This window comes from Octopus sinensis, unplaced genomic scaffold (genome assembly GCF_006345805.1).
Source record: "Octopus sinensis unplaced genomic scaffold, ASM634580v1 Contig10780, whole genome shotgun sequence".
NCBI lineage: Eukaryota > Metazoa > Mollusca > Cephalopoda > Octopoda > Octopodidae > Octopus > Octopus sinensis.
The window spans coordinates 75979-91093 of NW_021832221.1; the positions used below are offsets into that span (position 1 = coordinate 75979).

A 15115-nucleotide genomic window follows, 5' to 3' on the forward strand; every position below is an offset into this window, starting at 1 on the left:
AAGAATTTTCTTTTGGTTGTCAATAGAAGGAATATATTGAAAGCCTTTGAAGACCAGACAGTAATGCCAATCATATATTCCACATTTATTATATTGGGAGTTATTTTGATTACGCACATCTTTTCAAAGTAAGCGATTCTGTGGGTTATTAAATAGAAAATTCCCGATAAAGTATCAGGAAATAGTCTGTGGAATAAATAGATTTGTATTAAATATTTATCGACTATTTATGGCATGTAATAAGTTTATTAAAAGACAAAAGTCAAAACAAAAAAAGAAAATATAATTACTAATAATATTTTTAAAAAGTATACTTCACTTTTTCAAATATAAAGTCTTACATTAACAAGCTAAATAATTACTTTGGCGTACCAAAAAATAAATTTTGGCCTTGAGAAACATCCACCCCTTGACAAAAAAATCCGGACATGTAATAAGTGATTTTTATTATAAAATTAAAAAACAACCTTTGAGCACAATATTTTTTTCTATATTTTTATATTTTAAAAATATATTTTAAGTGTTTTAAACAGCGTATAAATCCATACACTTTTGCTATTATAGTCAAAAGAGTCATTTTTTAATTATTTTAGAAAATAATAATGGATTCTTTTTTCAAAGACAAATTATATCCTACTATCAACAAAATTTTTCTTATAGGAATATCTGATGTTTTTGGTGTTCAAAAATCGACTGTATTTAATGTTTTTCGGAAATACATCAACGAAGGAACCACTTGTAGAAAAAGTGGATCTGAAAATTCAAATTCTGTCCCAACTGTTAAGTGTGGTGGTGGCAAAATTATAATCTGGGGTGTTTTCTGTTTTTGGCATGGGTACATTATGTTTTATTGAAGAAAAATTTTTTGGCAAACAATCTTGAAAAATCAAAAATTAAAATGGGCTAAACAGTTACATATTTTAGCAAGACAATGCCCCACGTCATACTTCCATTGCAAAATGGAATTTTTTGCAAAAAAATTAATTTACTCGATTGGTCGGTACAATCTCCAGACATGAATCCAACACATTTGGGCTAAAATAAAATATGCATTATCAAAGAAAAATATAGAAAATCGACCAAAAATAGAGAACAACAAAAAGATAAAATACTTCAAATTTGGAATCAAATTAAACTATATTAAAAAATTGATAAATTCAATGAAAAATCGTAGTTTAGAGTTATTCAAATCAAAAGGAAAACATATACCCTACTAATATTTTATTTTTTTGACATTCTGTCCGGAATTTTTTGTCATAGAATATTTGTTATCTGCTTTAATCTCAACATTTTAATAATATTTATAACAAAATATTATAAAATTGGACTTAGAAAAATTACTTAGTTAATCATTTTTTATCAATAAAGGTCGATTCATAAAAAATAATAATACTTTTGTCGAAGTGGTCGCAGTTTTTAGAAGATAATTAAAATAATTAATTTTTTTAGTGAAAAATAGATTATTTAATTATAACCCTCTATCAATAATTTAAATGGTTATTAAAATTATTTAAAAATTTATTTAACCAATTTAGTCATTTTTAGTACGCGGCATCCAAATTCCAGGACTGTAGAAGGAATTTATGTCTTTTACAATCTGTGCAAAACATTCTTATAGTTCTGTATTTGTTTTCGCCACATAAATTCTGAAAAAATAACTAACTAAAAAAACCTGCGAAATAAGATCCCAGATGATGTCTTACAGCTCCTCTTTGAGCTTTATTCTTGCATTTGCACTTCTTCGGACATATACGTGATTTTGAAAGGATATCCACATTTTGCAGAAAATGCACTGCATCCTCCTTACTTATTGGGAGCTGTCGGAATTTGATCCACAACAGAATTTTCCATGTGACCTATAGTGCCAGTTTATATCAATATTAGGTACATGCTCGCCATAATATTAAAAAAATTAGAAAATAAATAGTAAAAATTTAATAATATTTTAAATTATTGATAGAGCGACTTAAATAAAATATAATATATTCCACCTCAAAAATTATTAGATTTTTTAAAAGGCCTAAAAAAACTGCGACCACTTCGACAAAAGTACCAAAATAATAATAAAATTAAAAAATATTAATTATAAAATTTTTTTCTGGAAAATATTGATTGCTTTAATTCATGATAAAGAAATAGGACAATCTTCTCATGGTTAAAGCTTGTGCGAAATCACAAAAACGAGCTCTTGTTAAACTAAAAACTTTCTCAGAACCCATGTAACCTCAAGATCCTATGGAACCTCAAAAACTTATCGAACCTAAAAAACCTTCTCAGCGGTTAATTGAGCCTGACAGCTCAAACCTTTGTTACATCCTCACTATCGAAAACCCAGGAGTGGGCAAGATCAAGAGGTTTAACCTCTTTTTCAAATCGCCAACTGTTTCGAAAGCCCGGATAACTTTGCAGAAGTTTGGCACATTTAATCTCTATTCGGATGCTGCTTTCAAAGCAGCATGCTACGGTGGATGCCCGTCTTCCAAAGCCGCAACAGCAGCCTCAAGGCCTGCGAAGAACTTGCAGGCTAAAAGTCCAGTTTGCTGGGTAAAAGCCAAACGCACTGAGTCGGTCTGGACAAAAAGGTCATCCACATGTCCGTCCAAAGTCGATGGGTGCATTCAGAAATCGCCGGACCTCGGTCCCGACAACATCAGGAAGTCGACAACTCGAAGCACACGGCGTTTGGCTGTCCGACGACCAACCAGGATGTTCGTATACTGAAAAAAGTCACTGAGAAGCTTGATGTATTTGTCATGACCTCTAAAATCCTGAACCACCATTCGCCCAACGGACCGGACAATTTATGATTAAGTATCTGCACCCACACTGTTGATAACTTTATGGAAGAGCTCACAGTCTTTGATGATATCGGGAACGACCACCTACCAACTGAGGTCAAAATTCACGCCGGAATTGAAAGGCAAGTAAGCCTAATATTGACATTGAAAATACTGATACTCCACCTGAAACTTTATCACTTCATCTGACTATAAGCAGTCAAATACATGGTGAAATACAGAAATACAACATACTATGCTCAATTCCAACTACTCTAAAGATTTCACACAAAATGAATGGCTCATTTATACTCGAGTTTAGATCTCATGCGGAGGCTAATAACTTCCAAATGGAGCTTGATCAGAAGAAACCTTTTGTCTCGGGTTGCCATCAAATACGACAGGTTGAGTTACGTTTATCGGAGATCTTCTTAAAGAATATTTCATACTGGGCCAGTAATGAAGAACTGGAGAAGTATTTCTCGACGATACTTTTTCCGGGTTTTAAAGTGGAAGGTTTCGTGGATCATCAGAACACTGGGCTACATACGGATGCTGCCTTTCATCGAAGAATAACAAAACTACAGAATCCAATCCACCTTCTGATTTCGGATTGTAAACGGTCTCTAAGAAAGCCCCAAGTGTGACCTCAGCCTGGAATAAAAGCAAACTGTAACTCCTGTTTGGAAGAATCGTCTGCCAACATAAGTCCTTGAAAGCAGTGTATCTATTGGAACCTAAATGGTCTGTTTAAAGCATTCCATTGACTGTTTGGTGTGTTTGCATACAAACCTCTTCAATTCCAGCCTCCAGAGAGGATATGTTCCAAAGTCATGGAAAAAATCGAAGTTCGAAACCTAAGAAACCTAAAGAACCCTCGAGCTATAGGCCTATAAGCCTAATTTGCTTTACATCGAAGATAATGGAGAAAATCATCTATAGAAGACTAGTATTGCACATAGAGAAGGATCACTGGCTCTTTCACGATCAGTGGTGTTTTTGCCCGGCCTGGACCTGTGGTGACCGCATCTATCGACTGAATTCGATAATATTTAAGGCACGAGATTCTGGCTTATCGACCAGTATTATCTGCTTGGATGTATCGAAGGCTTTCGACAGTGCCTGTCAATCAGTCTTGCTGAAAAATCTTGAAAATTGTGACATGCGATGCGAAAACCCTTGGATGGTTAGCGAGCTTTCTGAATTCGAGGATCTCCTCTGTAAAATATATTGGTAAAGATTCAAAAGCCATTCTCCAAAAAAGGGGAGTACCTCAAGGCTCAGTTCTCAGCCCATTACTATTCAAAGTGTACAGACTTTCCAAAACCTGTGTGCATCTCAACTAACGTGTTTATTTATGCTGATGACATTATATTACGGACGAAGCAGTCATACCGACAACATCGGAAATGAAACTAAAAATCTGCTTCGAGCAAATAAAACAGTGGATAGCAGTGAAGTACTTTACTCTGTCAATTGAGAAGTGCACGCTCACTCGAGTATCAAGTGCAAAAACCTTACCATACAGGATTGACTCTATTCGGAAGACCCAATCGTTTTTATACCTGGGAATCCAATTGTCGAAAACGAAGAAGATGTGCGTCTAATGTTCGAAAACGAACATTTACCGAGCTAGATTTCTTTTTTCTAGTCTTCATTGCAAATGACTGGAACGCTACACCGGGAATACCTCAAGAACATGAGTACTATCGGAAGACACTGAAAAGGGATTAGGGGACTATAGCAAAGTCATCCACATCCACCAAACTATTTAAAATAGTCTTAAAATATGATAATTTTTTGATATTTTTACACCGCCTTTGTAGCCTGTGTCAAAGTGACCCTTTCCTCGTCCGCCTGTCAGAATTTGGGCTTTTATCACGAGTTCTTTGGCGTCAATGTTGAGCAGACATTTCCCAGCTTCTGTGGCTTCCTTGGTGGGTTTGAAATATTCGTCGACATGCAGGATATAGTCTATCCAATCTGACACAACAACTGTCCTCTAATTATTACAAACAGATTATCAATCAATTAAGTTTATTGTAATTAACAGAGAAAGTGACAGGAATTAAGGACGGTGATAGGACGAGACTGATGCCAAAGCAACTGAACTCTTCTGAGCTTGCGTCCAATTCATCTGTCGTGAGCCAGAGTTAAGAAAGTAGGTTCATTATTTTTTGACGAGTGTAGAGAGTTTCCGATCGATAAACAGGTCGGTCACTTGGGATCTTCTCCGGAAAGACCGGATAGATTTCTCAATGACCTGTCGTATCTCCGGGGATCTGGTCTCTGCCCAGCTTGGGACGGGGTCTCGCGGGTCAAGCCTGTAAGCTAGCTTCAACGCGTAGCGTCGGATTTTCTCGCATTTCCTGTAAATTTTCTCGAGATCTTTCGAGTAGTACCATGCTTCCATTCCGTACAGACCAGATTCGGAGATAAATGAGTATCGTTCGGAGAGAAAGCAGCGCAGCCAGAGGTAGACTTCCGCTGTAGGCACACAGAGTTGGACCCTTTCCAGTAGGTCTCTGTGCCAGACGGTGTCGAAAGCTTTTGAAATGTCCAGACATACAAGAGATAGAGTTTCTTTGAATTCCATTGCTCAGGCAATCCCGTCTACGTAATTTTATTACAAAATATTTTATTTTTTTAATAGATTAACAAGTTAAAAGTGATATTAAACTAATTAAACGAATTTCCAGCTCAATAGACCATCCTCCTCTTTGCCCCAACACGGACAACCTTGACCGGTCTCCAAACTTCTTTTAGGCAATCTAAAGGATCATTCTTCTTTTCCCGGATGAGACGACTTTCATCAGGTTCCAATTCATAGTTCCATCGCTCTTCCTCTCGATTAATGTTATTATAGGAGTAGGACTCTTTTTCAAATGCTCCCGTCATTAAGTCGGTTTCGTCGAGTTTCTGATTTATGTTGTTATCAAGGAAAGTTATATTTTCTTCAAAACCGTCGTCCTCTTGGGACATCATTCCATGTTTATGATCGATGTACATACTTTCAAGAGTCTTCTTCATGATAATAGTTTGGATGTATGCTCTTACAGGGTACTCAATTTTCAGACCATTCTGGTATTGTTTGTAGTATTTACTGACAATGGCATCCCACGTTAATACTATGGGTACTATATTCACTTTTGCTTTGTGGATTAAAGCCAATTCACTTGCTAAGAGATCATACTTGTGGGATTTTTCGACTTCGACTTTTTTAAGAATTTGCTGCGAAATTATTCCAATTTCGATTAGTTTAATCGTATTCTTAATTTTATCCCACACGAAAATGTCGGGCTTGTTGTTATGAACGTGTGTGTCAGTACTTATAGTAGTATCGACTCTGACCTCGACTGCTTCATTTGCAACTATAGACTGGACTGAATGGGTCTTCAATCTTTTTGACCTTTTTATTCCATACTGTCTGCAGAGATGTAAGTGAATACATCTCACTACTTCATTATGCCGTCGTAAGTAATCGCTGTTTAGCATTCGCCCACACCTGGTAGCTAGATGGTCAACAGTATTTTTCGCAGAGTTGCAATGTTTGCAATTCGTTTCTCCTGCTCCAGAGAGGAAATTGCGGTCTTGTAGTAAACAGAAGGATGCTTCTGATCTCGGAGAAATGCTTCCATATGTTAACCACGCGGAGGACTCCGTAACATCGATATTAGTATCTTCCAAACAATTAAAGAGGATTGAATGCAGAGGTTTTTTCCTGATTTCTGCAATTAGGTATTCATTCTGTAATCCTTGCAGTGCCTTCACATTGAGACTTCCATGGTCTCCAATTTTGTATTTTCGAGTGATAAATTCTACGATTGTGGCCATATGTGTTTTCTTTGACTTCATGACCCGCAGAATTCCCGCTCTTCTCAAACAGTAATGAGACTTCTTTTCAAGGTCTCCGAAAAATTGGAGGAGCATTCGTTCGCTTTTTTGAGTTATAGATACGAGTCCTCTTCCAAGACGATTCCTGGGTAGGTATAATCTTTCTTTGTTCGCCGGCTTCAGGTGAATCTTATTCTGTATTAGAATTCCTCTGATTTTCTTATCAATAACCTCAAATTCGGTTGGGTCGATATCAATAAGTCCAATATAATAATTATAAAGAGACAATGCATGTTCATTGATGGATTTGAATAGATTCCCTGAGTTAAGTTTTGTAGTGGCCAGATTGTTAATTCTTTTCTTCATCTCATCAAAGATTGATTTTAGCACATCGCTTTTCAGTATGTTACTCATTTTATCTTCGAGCACTCCCAGGTATCGGTAGCTATCAAGTCCATCAAGTAGTTTTGCCTCGGAAGCCAAGCACTGCACGTTAGTAGCTGACTTTTCCACATTTTTCTCTAGTCCAGCAGCCTCGAAGAAAAGATTAACATCATTCATCATTTTTATCAACGTATCTTCTTTCTTCGAGAATATTTTCAAGTCATCCATGAAAAGTAGATGGTTTGTTGAGTATGTAAGTGATCCCTGGCCAGAGTTGTCGATATTCACTTTTGTAGTAAACAGTTTATCTGTAAGTCGAATGAATTAATTTGATCCAACTTCTTATTCAGATTAATCAGTTTTTCATTAATGCGCTCACTCCAGTTGCTTTTTCTTCGAGTCGACATTGTCAGGTATTCATAAGTTAATTGCCCCGCATATACAAAATCTGTAATGTCATCTAAATTTTTTTGATAATTGAATTTGGAAAATTCCCAGATTGCTGAATTAATCCCATTTAAAATTTCCTTCTTTAGTAACTGATAAGGCACTTTTCTTGTTGGCTTTCGTAAATCACGTGGGATTGATTTTACTTTCTCAATCTGGGAACAAAATTCTTCATAACATTTTCTAAAATTGGAGACTTCAGTTTTTGGGTCATTTGCATCAGATAATTTGTCCATGGAAATTTTAGCCTTTTTTCCTTTGACTTTCAACAGCATCTTTATGTTAGAAACTGACTTGGTAGAAGAGAACTTTTCATTGAATCGATGTCGATTTCCTGAGCTTCATGCTGCCCCCTGACCACTTTCTTTACGTTAGTAGTGTTTTCTCTATCAATATTCTTCGTAGATAGGTCATTAGGATATGTTTCATTCATCTTGCTTGAACAGACACGCAGTGCACAACAAGAAAACAAATTAAATATTTTATATAAAAGCTCGAATAATTAATTGATAATTATATGTATTAAAATATTGGTGATTTAAAATTAATAATTCTGATACATTATAACTGTAATAATTCTGATACATTATAATATGTATTAAAATATTGGTGATTTAAAATTAATAATTCTGATACATTATAACATTTTCATACAAGTTCACTACTCGCAGACAAAATGAAGAATATAAATTCACCGCATCCAATCTAAAAAAAACTCTGAACAAATACTCTGATGAAGGATCCGTGGAAAATATTGGCAGATTCCTCGTTCCCTTTCACGCCCAAATCATCTTGAGAAGTACATATGCACCCTACGTCGTCATATTATGTCGCGAGCGCAGCGCGCGACCGAGCGCTAGACGCAACTTTGACACCTAACAAGCCTATCATCAACAAATATATTTATTAAATTATTTAAAATTTTAACATGATTTAAAATTAAAATTGAAATAACTTAAGTTTTCCATTGAATCCCATAAAATAATTTATAAGTAGACCTTAATAGAAAAAGTAAAATCAATGAATACTGAACGCTAATTTGGTTTAGGTTGTGAGGGGGGTAATAATTTGACAGATCTCATTGCTATTTTTTCGTTTTAATCTCTAAAATTAGGTCTTCTAATCAAAAATGAACTGTGCAGACAGGCTTGCTCCTTCAGAAGATTCTTGTTTTGACATTTTTATAAATAGGAAGAAAAAAGTAAGCAATTGGGTGGCTAAGGGAATTGTCGAGGGCCTGAGGGTCAGCTCAACGATGCCGCGCTGCGTATTGAGTGGCAGTTTCCGCGGATTTTTATAAATTATGAAGCATTTAGATTTTTTCTCATTATTCTAAAATATCAATTATAAATTTTAAAATATTATTTTTATTTATGAAATCGGTTTTAAAGCTCATTCTGCTTTGGCATCGATTTTAATTTTTGTTATCGAATATATTTAATCCCAAATACAAGCCTGGGTATTTGTCAATTTATAGATTTTTTGATTGATCGGATCTAGAAATTGAGTGGTCGCTCGCTGCGCTCGGTCGCTCGCTGCGCTCGCGACATATTACAATAAATCAACAACAAAGAACATGTGAATGTCCGTTGCAATAAGCAATCCTATCTACAATTGTCCCAAATCGACTATAGTTGACTAGTACATATGTGTCCGTGTATGAGTTGTGAAACACTGATGAGTGGGTTTGAGATATTTGTCGACATGCAGGATATAGTCTATCCAGTCTGACACAACAACTGTTCTCTAATCATTACAAACACATTATTTCAACCAGTCCCAATCGACAATTCATAATCACTTTCCTCATTGACAGTAATTTGGTCCCCTAATGACTCTTTTGTGCCCTTTCAGTCATTTCCTGATTTGATCTCATTTCCTCCTCAAAAACTTTATACATTGACTTCGCTACTTGGGGCTTTTCCAAACATGGTCAGCATCGATAGGACAACGAGCATATTTCCATAATCCATATTCAGTAAAGAACTCTTTCCATCTTTCTTGAAAATCGACAAAAAGGCGATAATCTTGAAGTCCATATACAAATGTGACATCGATCGAGTAAACACCAAAAAATCATTAGGCGAGTAATTATTAAAGAATAAGAAATTTTTTTAAAACGTTGAAGGATTCGCTGAATTTTTAATTTAATTGGGAGTTTTATCGATATGACTTTCTGATTAATTTTGTTGAGATAGTTTTTTCGTTGTTTGATAACATGATCTATTTTAATTATTAATGGTTTAATGAATTCGTGAATTTCGGAATTTTCAGACTCTTGATCAAACTGGGTAATTGCAATAAAAAACTTAGCAGTTGTAATATTATACATTTTTTCTTGATTGTATGGAGACCCGGCATCGACAGGACAATGGACATATTTCTGTCCTCTTTTAATATACAGTCCCGTCCAAATGTTAGAGGCACCCTATTTTTTCCCTAAAAAAGGCACTTATTTGTCATTTTTTGACAAAAAGTTTTTTGTTAATAACAAACTATTGAATAAAAAATCTTAACCTAAAATTTTTGAGCACATTTAGTTTATAATGTGTATTTACTAAGAAACTCAAAATAATACATCGTTCATATGTTAAAAGCACATTTCAATAACGAAAGACAAAATTATCCAAAAATTTAATATTTAGTCATTCCTCCATTATTTATGACTACCGAAGATATTCTTCTTGGAATTGACTCAAAAAGCTTAATAACCACACCTGTATCAATGTTTTCCCAGGCCTTCTTTGTTTCATTCCATAATTCTTGAATCGTTGATGCTCCACATTTTTTAACTTCTTTTTTTAAATTGCCCATAAATTTTCAATTATATTTAAGTCAGGAGATTGACTTGGCCATTTTTCCATGAGTTTTATGTTGTTTTCGGCCATAAACGCTCTAGTGGATTTTGATGTATGACATGTTGCTCCATCTTGTTGAAGAAAATAATTTTTTTCATAAAATTTTCAAATCCTTCTTTTATAACGCGTTGATATTCGGCGGAGTTGACTGTTTTTCGGCAAAGGACAATTGATCTTTGCCTATTGCTTTTAATTGCTCCCCATATCGTAATTGATAAAGGGAATTTCACAGTTTCAATTGAATATTCTTTCTGTAATTTTGATCCAGGGGGTCTTCTTATGTATTGCCTAGACATCTGATTTAACTGAATCCGGCATTCATCAGAAAATATCACTAAATTCCAGTCGTCTTGATTCCATGGAATTTTAGTAAGACACCATGTATATCTTTTATCAACCTGAGATGCAGTCAATTTTGGTTTTTTCACTGCAATGCGTCCGAATAAATTGTTGCGTCTCAAAATTCGTTTAATTGTCAAGACTCACTTTTCCGGAAAAGTTACAGCATATAAGAAGATCGTTGGCGGTCATTTTTGGGTGTAATTTTGACATTCTGATAAGATAGCGTTCATCATTTTTGGTTAATTTTTTGTTCCTTCCCTTTCTTGGCATATCGTTATATAAATATCCGTGTAAAAATCGCTTTTTAATTTTTTGAATGGCACAACGAGAGATTCCCAAATCTTTGGATATTATCACCTGAGATTCGCCACATTTTAATTTTTCGATGACAAGAAACCTGTTATAAGCTGATACACGAGGCATTTGAATTTTTTATTAGAATTAATAATAATAAATTATATAATTATTGCTTTTTACATAAGTGCCTCTAACATATGAGCGACCAATTATTTTTTGTTTTCAAGTTTGAGAATACTATCGGTCGAATATTTATAAAAACTTTGGAAATGTTTAATTTCCTTTAAAAACTTAATTTATTCTTTAAAGTCTTTCGAAAAATAATAAATAAGTGCCTTTTTAGGGAAAAAATAGGGTGCCTCTAACATTTGGACGGGACTGTATAATATTTCGATAAGAGTAGGATCTCCCTCGCATGAATCGGGGGATCACGGGGGATTATAATTAACTGGCTTACCCTGGTCCTTTGGTCAATAAAAAGTGTTTAAAGTGTTTAATGAAAATTCTGATTTCGTCAATAATTCCAATATTTTTTATCGGAATCGACAATAATTTTCCCAAAGATTCAACAATCAGAAATATCATTCTTAAGAATCATACAAGTCCGATGCGCAGACGGTCTGGGATGGTGTACAGCAAGTGCTGTAGAGATGCCATTTTATTTATTTATTATTTAAAGACCAAACACGGGCAAAGCCAGTTAATTATAGTTATTCCCGTGATCGCCGATCCAAACGAGGGAGATCCTTCTGAAAGGTTCAATCCTTCCCGCAAGATCGGCCTGAGACGACGATGTCCCATTCAATCATTCTAAACTGTCCTTATCCACAATGTTCTTAATAGATGAATAAACTTTCCTCTGTGAACAGTGTCAAACACTGTGGATAGATCTATTTTATATGTGAACTGCCTTCCTCTACTTGTGTGTCATGGCACATATGTCCAGACAATCTCCCCGTAGATCTCCCTCTTCTGAACCCACTTTGCACCACAGACAGGAATTTAGGAAATATTCTATATTATAGGGAATCAAAATGGATTTATTGCATTTTGTCGGAAAGATGAACATTTTCCGAAATTTTTATCATATCATTGCATCATGCATTATGTGGGAAAATGTTAAATTTCAACTATGTTATGGAGACAACAGTTAAAATTATTAATTCCATCCGAGCCAAGCCCCTACAAAGAAGATTATTTCGACTTTTTCTAGAACAAGTCGATGCAATCTATGGCGATCTACCTTTACATTGTGACATAAGATGGTTAAGCAAGGGATTAATTCTCAGTCGTTTCAGAGAATTATTATCATACATTAAAGAATTTTCTAAAGAAAACAACAAGAATTGGCATTTTCTTGAAAATCCTGATTGGCTAATAAACTTGGCATTTTTAACCGATATTACCAGCAAACTAAATGAACTCAATTTAGAATTACAGGGAAAGAATAGATATATTATCGATATGATCAGTTCAATAAATGCTTTCATAATGAAGTTGGAATTATGGATATCTCAAATCAGAAAAGAAAATTTTACCCATTTTCCTAACATTGAAGATGAATTCACAAAACAACTTGTGAATAAAAATCATTATGTCAATGAATTTGCTATGGTACTAGAAAAAATAATGAACGAGTTTAATAACAGATTTAGCGATTTCAAGAAAATTACTATATTATGCAGTTTCTTTGTTTCTCCGTTCATGGATGTAGACATCGAAAATATTTCAGAAGAATTTAGCAAGATTTTTGACGTTGATCGAAGAAAAAGTCAAATAGAAATTATAAATCTAAAAAATGACATCACTTTAAAATTACATTCAAATGTCAACATGTGGAAATTTATGTCTCAGGAAAAATATCCAATTTTGATTGATTCGTATCAACGAATTCTTTCATGCTTTGGAAGCACATATTTATTCGAAACATCATTTTCAAGTATGAAAATGATAAAATCTCAATACAGGACACGTTTAACGGATGACCATCTTGGGGATTGCATGAGAATAGCAATAAGCTTATACGAGCCAGAATTTGAAATAATCGCAAGTGAATTACAATGCCAAAAATCGCATTAATTTTTAATTGTAAAATAAAATTTTTGATATTAAAATATATAAGTCGATCTCCAAAAAATCGCAAAATGAAAAGTAGCTCGCCGGTGAAAAAGGTTGGCCACCCCTGTTCTATAAGAACGAAATAAAGACGCGAAGAAGACATTATGTAGTAAAAGTGACAAAATTTTGAGGTTTAAGAAAGTAAGAGACAAAGCTTTGAAAGAAAATAAACCTGTATGATACTACATGAAACTGGTACAAGTTTGGAACTGGCCCACTTCACGGGACCGGGACATCCAGAAGGCCTCTGAAGGGCTCCAAGCTAACTTAAATAGGATGAACCTATGGCTAACTGACAACCGACTTGTGGTAAACGCGGCGAAGTCCGCCATGTCCCTTTTCACATCTGACAAAAGATTGGGAAGGGCCTCAGTCGACTTGAAGTTGAACAATGTGTCCGTACCCTTCTACAGAAGTCAGACGGTCCTAGGGGTAACCCTCGACATTCACCTCTGCTTCTCCCCGCACGTAGACAACCTCCTTCGTAAATGTAAAAAAATTGAACGTTCTCAGAAGCCTATCCGGTTTATGGAAAAACGGTTCCCACCCGGTACTGGCAAATATTTACCGTCAACACATTGAACCGTCAATTTCCTACGCCTGCAGATCATGGGGTTCGCGGTTATCGTGGTCCAACAGGATGCGAATCGAGGAGATCCAACAAAGGGCCCACAGATTAACCGATCGTTGGTCGCACGATAAAAAACGCTCCGGTCCAGCTCCTCTGGAAGATCTGATCAAGCTGAACCTCAGTTTGTTTGCAAATGCCCCGACAACTGCGGCCTCCCGCCCGGTGCGATCTTGTTTGGGTCGTGGAAAGATCACCGAGCAGGATGAGGTCCCTGGCTGAGTGCATCGGGATCACTTGACGTGGTCTTGGTGGTTAAATAAAAAAATAAAAAACAGACTGAGAAACAGAAAGGTTGAACTCATAATGATTAAAGATTAGAGACTCTAGATTTGGCGGAGTGGTACCTCTTCCTGAGTGCATTGATAGAGAGTGACTGTTGGTTGGTGTAATAGTCGAGGAGACCGTGGAGTAGGGAGAGGGAGTAGTTGCAGTACTCCAAAAACCAGGATGAGGAAGAACAAAAATGTCATTACAGAAGTTCTAGTCGAGGCTACAACTCTCGACCAAATCATAGTGCCGAAGAAATTTGCGATCAGCATACGAAGATATACGAACAGAAATGTCCCCAGGCCAAATAAATGCTTAGGGGTGTTTGGTCTGAGCCTAAATACGACCGAACGTGATCTAAAACACAAATTTGGAGAACACTGAGTATTAATTAATTTAGTGCTGTTTTGGTTATTCTAAAACGATAAAAACTGCTAGCAGAATGGAAGGTGACTTTGAATGTTGTAATTGACACGATGAATGAATGAATTTTTTATTAAAACGGAAAAGCCGAAACAAGAAAGAGAAAGTTAATGAGACAACGTATGCCTATTCTCCGTTGTTTCCCTCTTTTTTATGTTTAATTAGAGATTCGAGAGGAAAGGTTCTCTCAAGAACACTTCCAACCGTTTCCGTCGCGTCTTCCATCTCTTGAGGGATGGGTTGGTCCAGCTGGAGTCCATTTGCCAATTTGATGGCATATCGTCTTGTCTTTTCGATCTTAGCGATAATGCCATCCCTCTCAGCAGTAGGGTACCATCCCTCGAACCCGTAGGTAAGCAATGGTAGGTAAGCAATAAACATATAAAAACATTTCCGGACACGATGTTTATATTTTATTCAAAAAAATGATAGGTCTGATTAACCGAGAGGAAAGTACTATCAACGGCAGAGTTAAACAGGCTGAAAAAGGATTAGTGGCCAATAAAGGCATGGATTTCCATCACAGTTGGAACCGGTCGGCCTGGTCCGAGAGGATGGTAAACGTTCTGATGGTCTAACAACTTTCCCCTTTGAAAATGACAAATCTTTCATCTAGGACGCAACTTGTACGGACACCTTCTCTGCTGGAAACATCTTTACGTCAGCCAGGCTCCGCATCTAACCTGGGAGAAACCTCTAAAAGTGAAAAAATAAAGTGCATTATCGCACCGTCATAT

The 15115-nt window shown here is 35.7% G+C and overlaps 2 protein-coding genes across 2 annotated transcripts; one reads left to right on the forward strand and one right to left on the reverse strand.

Moving 5' to 3' along the window:
- Window positions 1-5477: 5477 nt before the first annotated feature.
- On the reverse strand, window positions 5478-7223 carry LOC115228497. Its single transcript, XM_029799071.1, has one exon. The coding sequence runs from the start codon at window positions 7221-7223 to the stop codon at window positions 5478-5480; it is 1746 nt and encodes a 581-aa protein (XP_029654931.1).
- A 4832-nt stretch (window positions 7224-12055) lies between these two features.
- LOC115228498 (general transcription factor II-I repeat domain-containing protein 2B-like) lies at window positions 12056-13018 on the forward strand. Its single transcript, XM_029799072.1, has one exon. The coding sequence runs from the start codon at window positions 12056-12058 to the stop codon at window positions 13016-13018; it is 963 nt and encodes a 320-aa protein (XP_029654932.1).
- The last annotated feature ends 2097 nt before the right edge of the window (window positions 13019-15115 follow it).